This window comes from Hypanus sabinus, chromosome 26, assembly GCF_030144855.1.
Source record: "Hypanus sabinus isolate sHypSab1 chromosome 26, sHypSab1.hap1, whole genome shotgun sequence".
Taxonomy (NCBI): domain Eukaryota; kingdom Metazoa; phylum Chordata; class Chondrichthyes; order Myliobatiformes; family Dasyatidae; genus Hypanus; species Hypanus sabinus.
The window spans coordinates 44,897,976-44,908,647 of record NC_082731.1 but is presented as its reverse complement, the minus strand read 5'-3'; the positions used below and the strand labels follow the sequence as shown (position 1 = coordinate 44,908,647).

The 10,672-nt window shown below is 52.5% G+C and overlaps 1 protein-coding gene across 3 annotated transcripts in view; it reads right to left on the bottom strand.

Moving 5' to 3' along the window:
• Positions 1–2,451: 2,451 nt before the first annotated feature.
• Positions 2,452–10,672, bottom strand: part of LOC132381513 (sphingolipid delta(4)-desaturase/C4-monooxygenase DES2-like) — a 33,003-nt gene continuing 24,782 nt past the window's right edge. For 2 of the 3 annotated variants that reach the window (XM_059950981.1, XM_059950983.1), the window contains 2 exons: positions 4,072–4,814; positions 2,452–2,660 (listed from right to left, as the gene is read on the bottom strand). In XM_059950981.1, the coding sequence (XP_059806964.1) occupies positions 2,517–2,660; positions 4,072–4,814 (887 nt within the window). In that variant the 3' untranslated portion in view covers positions 2,452–2,516. Of the gene's footprint in view, positions 2,661–4,071; positions 4,815–9,349; positions 9,455–10,672 lie in introns of all 3 variants that reach the window. The other variant, XM_059950982.1, reaches the window with a different exon arrangement.

The window sequence follows — 10,672 nt, the reverse complement described above, 5'->3', positions numbered from 1 at the left end:
TCTCAAGGGAAGCTCAGAAGTGGAATGCAGAACGAGTATTTTTCCACACACAGTTCTGAGATCGTGGAATTCACTGGGGGGGGGGGGGCAGTGAAGAGATAAGCAATATTGAGGGTCTCAGACAGGCACATGAAGGTGCGAACTAGAGATTGTGGAGGCAAAAGCCTTCACCGCTGCCTTAGTGTGCCCTTGCTGAGGGAATGAAGGCTCAAGGGACGATGGAGCCATTTATAGATGCTGCCCAGCTTATCCGGGCAAGAGGTGAGTGCAGAACTCACCATTATTCCTAGAGGAACAGAACCCCGGTGTCACACAGTAACAGGCCCATCCCCACCTGTACCATACCCCGGTGTTACACAGTGACAGACCCGTCCCCACCGGTACCGTACCCCGGTGTTACACAGTGACAGGCCCATCCCTACCTGTACCGTACCCCAGTGTTACACAGTGACAGGCCCATCCCTACCTGTACCGTACCCCAGTGTTACACAGTGACAGGCCCATCCCTACCTGTACCGTACCCCAGTGTCACACAGTGACAGACCCGTCCCCCACCAGTACCGTACCCCGGTGTCACACAGTGACAGGCCCATCCCCACCTGTACCGTACCCCAGTGTCACACAGTGACAGGCCCATCCCTACCTGTACCGTACCCCAGTGTCACACAGTGACAGACCTGTCCCCACTGGTACCGTACACCGGTGTTACACAGTGACAGGCCCATCCCTACCTGTACCGTACCCCAGTGTTACACAGTGACAGGCCCATCCCTACCTGTACCGTACCCCAGTGTTACACAGTGACAGGCCCATCCCTACCTGTACCTTACCCCAGTGTCACACAGTGACAGACCCGTCCCCCACCAGTACCGTTCCCCGGTGTCACACAGTGACAGACCCGTCCCCACCGGTACCGTACCCCGGTGTTACTCAGTGACAGGCCCATCCCTACCTGTACCGTACCCCAGTGTCACACAGTGACAGACCCATCCCCACTGGTACCGTACCCCAGTGTTACACAGTGACAGGCCCATCCCTACCTGTACCGTACCCCAGTGTCACACAGTGACAGACCTGTCCCCCACCAGTACCGTACCCCGGTGTCACACAGTGGCAGACCCGTCCCCACCGGTACCGTACCCCAGTGTCACACAGTGACAGACCCGTCCCCACTGGTACCGTACCCCAGTGTTACACAGTGACAGGCCCATCCCTACCTGTACCGTACCCCAGTGTTACACAGTGACAGGCCCATCCCTACCTGTACCGTACCCCAGTGTCACACAGTGACAGACCCGTCCCCCACCGGTACCGTACCCCGGTGTCACACAGTGACAGACCCGTCCCCACCGGTACCGTACCCCGGTGTCACACAGTGACAGACCCGTCCCCACCGGTACCGTACCCCGGTGTTACACAGTGACAGGCCCATCCCTACCTGTACCGTACCCCAGTGTCACACAGTGGCAGACCCGTCCCCACCGGTACCGCACCCCGGTGTTACACAGTGACGGACCCGTCCCCACCGGTACCGCACCCCGGTGTTACACAGTGACAGACCCGTCCCCACCGGTACCGCACCCCGGTGTTACACAGTGACAGACCCGTCCCCACTGGTACCGTACCCCGGTGTCACACAGTGACAGACCCGTCCCCACCGGTACCGTACCCCGGTGTTACACACTGACAGACCCGTCCCCACCAGTACCGTACCCCGGTGTTACACAGTGACAGACCCGTCCCCACTGGTACCGTACCCCGGTGTTACACACTGATTGACCTGTCCCCACTGGTACCATACCCCGGTGTCACACAGTGACAGACCCGTACCCCAGTGTCACACAGTGACAGACCCGTCCCCACTGGTACCGTACCCCGGTGTTACACAGTGACAGGCCCATCCCTACCTGTACCGTACCCCAGTGTTACACAGTGACAGGCCCATCCCTACCTGTACCGTAGCCCAGTGTCACACAGTGACAGACCTGTCCCCCACCAGTACCGTACCCCAGTGTCACACAGTGACAGACCCGTCCCCACTGGTACCGTACCCCGGTGTTACACAGTGACAGGCCCATCCCTACCTGTACCGTACCCCGGTGTTACACACTGACAGACCCGTCCCCACCGGTACCGTACCCCGGTGTTACACACTGACAGACCCGTCCCCACCGGTACCGTACCCCAGTGTCACACAGTGACAGACCCGTCCCCACTGGTACCGTACCCCGGTGTTACACAGTGACAGGCCCATCCCTACCTGTACCGTACCCCGGTGTTACACACTGACAGACCCGTCCCCACCGGTACCGTACCCTATCTGCAGGTATTCCTGGCAGAAAGACTCAAGGTCAACGTTCCCCTCTGCCTGGTTTTGCACACAGAGTACAGGTGTGGCGATGTGCTCTGGGCTGGGGCTGCCCCTGCCTTACAGAAAGAGGTGACCAGTCGCAGGTTACCAAAGCTGTTTTATTGAGGCTTTACAGGGAAAGACTGCATTCAGCAGCGAGCGGGCTTCACTCATCCTTCACCAGCTTGCAGTTCCGCTTGACCCGGGAGAAAGGCCCCAGGGTGTCGCAGAATATGAAGTCCCACAAGACTCTCAACCAAGAATTGTGCTGGGGCAGGTTCTCGTAAAACTCCGGGGCCATCTTCTTCACCTGAAACGGGATGAGATTTGGGGTTACCGACGGGAGAGTGCACGGTTTTGCGTCCACTACAGGGGTGAGGCCCGACGTAAACTAGAGGAACGGTGCCTTGAATTCCCCCCGGGTGGTCTATACAGCATGAACATCGAACCTCCCTCCTCTGTCCTCCTGATCTACCCCAGGCTCTCGCACATTCCCTTCTTCCCAGTGCGTTTGCCCTCCCCCCACAGGATCTCCGATCCTCTCCCTCCGCTGTTCCCATCTGCCCACCGCCCCCCTCTCACAGGCTGTCACTTGGTGTAGATACCATTGGTGTACAGACCGCATGTTTTGAGTTTCTTGTTTGTTGTATTTTATAGGATTGTTTTGCAATTTATTGGGCTTTTTGTCTTCCATTCTCCTTCGTGTTTATTAATTTATTGAGATGCCGTTCAGAACAGGCCCTCCCAATGGGCCACAACACCTAGCAGCCCCTGATTTAACCCTAGCCTAGTCGCAGGACAATTTCCAAAATGACCAATTAACCTACTTAACCGGTACTGCTTTGGACCGTGGGAGGAAACCAGAGCACCCAGAGGAAACACTTGTCGTCTCTACCTTTCAAATCCCAGCCTGTCACTATCTCCACGCCTCCCTCCTGCGTGACTCCAGCAGTCGATCAGCCTCTCCTCACCTGGACCCACCTGTCCCACCTTTCTCCTAACCCCCCCCCCTCTCCTTTATTTTTCACACTAGATTCCTGCAGCCTAAGCACCGACTGTTCACTTGCCTCCGCGGAGCACCGAAGGTCAAGCTCGAGCCCGGGTCTCTAACTAGGGCAGAGGATTCCTGATGCACGGCCATCAGAAGGAAGCTTAATCCGTGACCACCTATACTGAAAACAATGTCCCCATTTACAGATCCTTCCCAGCCCCAACGACAAAGATTTTGGAGCGGGGTGGTACCTTAGTGTTCAGTTTTACGCCATCACAGCGTCTGCAACCCGGGTTCATTTCTGCCGCGGTCTGTAAGGAGTTTGTATGTTCTCCCTATAACCGTGTGGGTTTTCTCCCACATCCCAAAGGTGTACAGGTTAGGAGGTCTTGTGCGTGTAACTGGGCAGCAGGGGCATATTGGACCGGAAGGGTTACCGTGATGTATCCTAGATATGGTGGGGAAGTCTAGGACCAGAGGGCGCAGCCTCAGAATACAAGGGCGTCCCTTTAGAACAGAGACGAGGAGGAAATTCTTTAGCCAGAGGGTGTTGACTCTGTGGAATTCATTGCCACAGATGGCTGTGGAGGCCAAGTCATTGGGTGTATTTAAAGCGAAGGTTGACACAGGAGAGTGAGTTTGGGAGGGAGCAGGCTCGATGGGTCTACGGTATCACTAAGAAGGAGTGGAGGTGCGTGGTGGGGAGGGATTCCTCGAGGCGGACAGTTACCTGGGGCAGTTTGCTGCCGGGAATACTGGGGAAGTCATGGTGCTCCATGTGGTAACCCACATTGAAGGTTATCCAGTTGAGGGGTCCGTAGTAGGAGTAGGTCTCGTATCCCTTTAGGAACATGTAGTGTTCGGCGATGAAATGCCCAGAGATGGGGTGCAGGCCCATCCCGAGCATAGAGCTGGCCAGCATGTAGAACACCGGCTTCAGGCCCCAGATCTGGTAGATGACCAGGTCATAACTTAGCTGGATGACAGCGTTGACCACCTCCATCTGGGTGACGGGCTTGGGGTTGACGTAGAGGGGCCTCAGGATGTAGAGCAGCGGCTGAACAGTCAGCCAGAGGACCTTGCGGGCCGGGGTGCGGAAGAAGCAGGCCTCGAAATCGGTGGGCACGTCGACGTCCAGTCCCTCTCCCCCCAGGTACCGGTGGTGGTCTATGTGGTACTTCTTGAAGGAGGCGGAGTAGGGCATGCCGATGGGCAGGTTGGCGAAGATGGCGAACCAGCGGTTCCACTTGGCATCCTTGTTGCCGAAGGCCACGTTGTGGGAGATGTCGTGGATGGCCAGGGTCAGGGAGTGGTTGACGCTGCCCCCCAGCACGTACGCCCAGAACAGCAGCCACTTCCAGGACAAGTCCTTCACCAGGTAACAGGAGGCAATCTGAAAGAGCACCATCACCGTGACTATCCACTTCAGGTGGGGATCTGGGCCCATCAGAGACTTAATCTCCGGGTGCTTGGCTGTAGGAAGCAAGAGAGCGACAGTCAGGCCTCAGCAAGAGTCGAAACTTCTCAAATTTCCACACACTGGTAGGCCATTTCATCATGGTCCCTCTCAGCCCCACCCTCCTGCCTTCTCCCCATATCCCTTCAGGCCCAGACCAATCAAGAATCTATCAACCTCTGCCTTAAATATTTGGCCTCCATAGCTGCCTGTGACAACAAATTCCACAGATTCTTCACCCTCTGCCTAAAGAAACCCCCCTCATCTCCGTTCTAAATAAAGGTCCTTTATTCTGAGGTTGTATCCTCTGGTCTTAGACTCCCCCACCATGGGAAACTTCCTCTCCACACCCACTCTCTCTGTGTCCTCTGGTCCTAGACTCCTCCACTACAGGAAACATCCTCTCCACATCCACTCTCTCTGTGTCCTCTGGTCCTAGACTCCCCCACTACAGGAAACATCCTCTCCACATCCACTCTCTCTGTGTCCTCTGGTCCTAGACTCCCCCACTACAGGAAACATCCTCTCCACATCCACTCTCTCTGTGGTCCTAGACTCCCCCACTATAGGAAACATCCTCTCCACATCCACTCTCTCTGTGTCCTCTGGTCCTAGACTCCCCCACCATGGGAAACTTCCTCTCCACACCCACTCTATCTGTGTCCTCTGGTCCTAGACTCCCCCACTAAAGGAAACATCCTCTCCACATCCACTCTATCTGTGTCCTCTGGTCCTAGACTCCCCCACTATCGGAAACATCCTCTCCACATCCACTCTATCTGTGTCCTCTGGTCCTAGACTCTCCCACTATAGGAAACATCCTCTCCACATCCACTCTATCTGTGTCCTCTGGTCTCAGACTCCCCCACTATAGGAAACATCCTCTCCACATCCACTCTATCTGTGTCCTCTGGTCCTGGACTCCCCCACTATAGGAAACTTCCTCTCCACATCCACTCTATCTGTGTCCTCTGGTCCTGGACTCCCCCACTATAGGAAACATCCTCTCCACATCCATTCTATCTGTGTCCTCTGGTCCTAGACTCCCCCACTAAAGGAAACATCCTCTCCACATCCACTCTATCTGTGTCCTCTGGTCCTAGACTCCCCCACTACAGGAAACATCCTCTCCACATCCACTCTATCTGTGTCCTCTGGTCCTAGACTCCACCACTATAGGAAACATCCTCTCCACATCCACTCTATTTGTGTCCTCTGGTCCTAGACTCTCCCACTATAGGAAACACCCTCTCCACATCCACTCTCTCTGTGTCCTCTGGTCCTAGACTCCCCCACTATAGGAAACATCCTCTCTATATCCACTCTATCTGTGTCCTCTGGTCCTAGACTCCCCCACTATAGGAAACATCCTCTCCACATCCACTCTATCTGTGTCCTCTGGTCCTAGACTCCACCACTATAGGAAACATCGTCTCCACATCCACTCTATTTGTGTCCTCTGGTCCTAGACTCTCCCACTATAGGAAACACCCTCTCCACATCCACTCTATCTGTGTCCTCTGGTCCTAGACTCTCCCACATAGGAAACATCCTCTCCACATCCACTCTCTCTGTGTCCTCTGGTCCTAGACTCCCCCACTATAGGAAACATCCTCTCTATATCCACTCTATCTGTGTCCTCTGGTCCTAGACTCCCCCACTATAGGAAACATCCTCTCCACATCCACTCTATCTGTGTCCTCTGGTCCTAGACTCTCCCACTATAGGAAACACCCTCTCCACATCCACTCTCTCTGTGTCCTCTGGTCCTAGACTCCCCCACTATAGGAAACATCCTCTCTATATCCACTCTATCTGTGTCCTCTGGTCCTAGACTCCCTCACTATAGGAAACATCCTCTCCACATCCACTCTATCTGTGTCCTCTGGTCCTAGACTCCCCCACTACAGGAAACATCCTCTCCACATCCACTCTATCTGTGTCCTCTGGTCCTAGACTCCACCACTGTAGGAAACATCCTCTCCACATCCACTCTATTTGTGTCCTCTGGTCCTAGACTCTCCCACTATAGGAAACACCCTCTCCACATCCACTCTATCTGTGTCCTCTGGTCCTAGACTCTCCCACTATAGGAAACACCCTCTCCACATCCACTCTATCTGTGTCCTCTGGTCCTAGACTCTCCCACATAGGAAACATCCTCTCCACATCCACTCTCTCTGTGTCCTCTGGTCCTAGACTCCCCCACTATAGGAAACATCCTCTCTATATCCACTCTATCTGTGTCCTCTGGTCCTAGACTCCCCCACTATAGGAAACATCCTCTCCACATCCACTCTATCTGTGTCCTCTGGTCCTAGACTCCACCACTATAGGAAACATCCTCTCCACATCCACTCTATTTGTGTCCTCTGGTCCTAGACTCTCCCACTATTAACAACATCTGCTCCATATCCACTCGATCCAGAACTTTTAGTATTCGTTAGGTACTGATATGGAGAGTGTTTGCTGCTTCTGGGCCGATATTCATCCCTCTGCACTCCAACGAGTACAGGCCCAAAGGCTTCAAACACTCTCCATGTGTTAAGCCTTTCAAGGGTAATTCTTCCAAACCTCCTCTGGACCTCTCCACAGTGCCAGCACATCTTTCCCTCACAATATTCCAAATGCGGTCTTGAATACCAGCCAAGCCCCTCCATTGTGGGAAGTTGGGCCAGTAGAGCCCCACGCACCATCCCTCATCCACAGGGCCTGCTGGGAGCAGTCCACCGTGACAGAATGAGCGCTCCTTTTGGCAGCTGGACCTTATCTGCCAGATCATGGGACCCGCATCCCAGAATACCTCATGGTCTTTTCTCAGTGTTATCACATGAGGTAACAGATTAGCTTTCCCAAACGAGAAAATCTGCAGATGCTGGAAATCCGACAGACAGACACACACACACACACACACACACACACACACACACACAGACACACACACACACACACACACACACAGACACACACACACACACACACACACACACACAGACACACACACACACACACACACACACACACACACACACACACACACACAGACACACACAGACACACAGACACACACACACACACACACACACACACACACACACACAGACACACACAGACACACAGACACACACACACACACACACACACACACACAGACACACACAGACACACACACACACACACACACACACACACACAGACACACACACACACTCACACTCACACACACACACACACACACACACAGACACACACACACACTCACACTCACACTCACACTCACACTCACACTCACACTCACACACACACGCACACAATGCTGGAGGAGCTCAGCAGGTCAGGCAGCTCCTGTGGGAAAAATTGTCCTACCGAAAGGTCGACTGTACTGTTTTCAGTAGATGCTGCCTGGCCTGCTGAGTTAGCATTTTGTGTGTGTTGCAAGAGAATAGCTTTATTTGTCACCTGTTCACTGAAACATGCAGTGAAATGTGTCAACAACCAACACAGTCTGGGTCAAACCCACAAATGTAAACAGCTTGACTTCTTTTTTACGATGGGTGTTTGTTACTGCATAGTTCTTCACAAATTCTATTGTATTTTGCTTTTCCCCTGTAAATGCCAACAAGGAAATGAATCTCACAGTAGTGTGTAGTCTGTTGATAATAAATTTACTTTGAACTCTCTACATTGCAGGAGAGATTTCATCTGAGGGTGTCATCTGAGTTTGAGAAACAGAGGTTGGGCAGGCTACGATTGTATTCACTAGAGCATAGATGATTGAAAGGTGATCTTGTAGAGGTGTTTAAAATCAATTGTACAAGTGAAACTATATTCAAAGTACTGCGCGTGGCTTTAAACCTCCCCTTGCTTTTCCAAGTGAATATATTTTATTGGAGACCTCCAGCAGCACCACCATCATCGTCGCCATTATGTGCTGTTTCGTATGACATGGCCATTCGTAGCCTTTCCATCACCACGATTGTTCTTACAAAATTTCCTCAGCAGGAGACAACCTCTCTACCTTAACCTTGGGTACTGAGGTCAACACCAGCAGCTGTTGTGGACAGCCATCATGTCCTTGATATCTCAGGTTTGCATGGGCATCTGGAGGAGCAAGCGAGACAGGCCCTCGGCCCACCAACCTGTGCTAACCCCAGATTCTCATTAATTTCTCTCCCCCCCCCCCCCCAAGATACTCCCTATCACAGGCAGTAATTATTAGCCCAGCAACCTACATGCTTTTGGCACAAGATCATAGGGCAAACGTAAGAGCAGCAGAGGTCAGGACTGATGATCCCAGGTCACTAGAGATGTGAGTGGCCTCTGCTCATGAGGTTTAGTGATATTTCTGATCACCTGTACCAGGTTTCTGCCTTCCCTTGGAATCCCAAACAACTTCAAGGTGCCTCGCTGTCTCGTTCCATGTGGTACCTCTCACGGGCCCAACTAGAGTGCAGACAGAATTCACTGAATGCCCTAACCCACTTCTCAGTCCTCCCTGCTCCCCACCGGCGTGGAAGATAAGCGGGAAGCCTTTCCCCTCTCATCACCTCACCTCGAGAGTCAAACACAAGCCAAGCTCAGCAAATCAAATTGTAGTCAGCACGAACCCACATGTGTACCAGGAGGGTGAGATCTCCAAACCATCCTCCTCTCTTCACTGCAACAGATAAGAGAATGGGCTTGCATTAAACATATAATGGACCGAAAGGCCTTTCTCATCTACCCCCACTTTTGTTTTTGGTATGTCATCCAAGACCAGCCAGGGTTGGTCTTACACCGCGAATAGTGGTGCAATCTGGGAATACAGGTCCATAACTCACTAAAAATGGCATCACAGGTAGATTGGATTGTAAAGAAAGCTTTTGGCACCTTGGCCTTCATAATTCAAAGTATTGAGTATGGAAGTTGGGAGGTTCTGTTGAAGTTGTATCATACATTGGTGAGGCCTAATTTGGAGTAGTGTGTGCAGTTTTGGTCACCTACCTACAGGACAGATTGAAAGAGTACCGAGAAAATTTACAAGGATGTTGCCGGCTCTGGAAACCTAGAGTTATAAGGAAAGATTGAATAGGTAAGAACTTTATTCCCTGGAACATTGAAGGCTGAGAGGAGATTTGATAGAGGCATACAAAATCACGAGGGGTAAATGCAAGCAGGCTTTTTCAGTGGCACTATAACCAGAGGTCATGGGTTTATGGTGAAAGGTGAAATGTTTAAGAGAAACACGAGAACGTGGAACGAGCTGCCAGTACAAGTGGTGCATGTGAGCTCAATTTCAATGTTTAAGAGAAGTTGGGATAGGTACAATGATGGTAGGAGTATGGAGGGTTATGGCCCTGGTGCAGTTCGGCATGGACTAGATGGGCCAAAGGGCCTGTTTATGAGTTGTGCCTTCCTATGACTCTTGCAAATTTCTGCGGGTGTATAGTGGAGAGCATTCTGACTGGTTGCCTGGCATGGATGCTCCAATGCACAGGGTTGTGAGAGGTTGCAGAGGGTAGAGGCTCGGTCGGCTCCATCACAGGCACAATTCTCCCCTGCATTGTGGACACCTTCACAGGCAGTGCCCCAAGAAGATCATCATTATCATTGTGTGCCATGTCCAGTGACGTGGGTGATCGTGGTCTTTCCATGGCCGTGATCATTCTCGGAAAACTTTCCTACAGAAGTGGTTTGCCATTGCCTTCTTCTGGGCAGTGTCTTTACAAGACGGGTGACCCCAGCCATTATCAACACTCTTCAGAGATTGTCTGCCTGGCGTCAGTGGTCACATAACCAGGACTTGTGATCTGCACCAGCTGCTCATACGACCGTCCACCACCTGCTCTCATCTGGTGCTAAGCAGGTGCTACACCTTGCCCAAGGGTGACCCGCA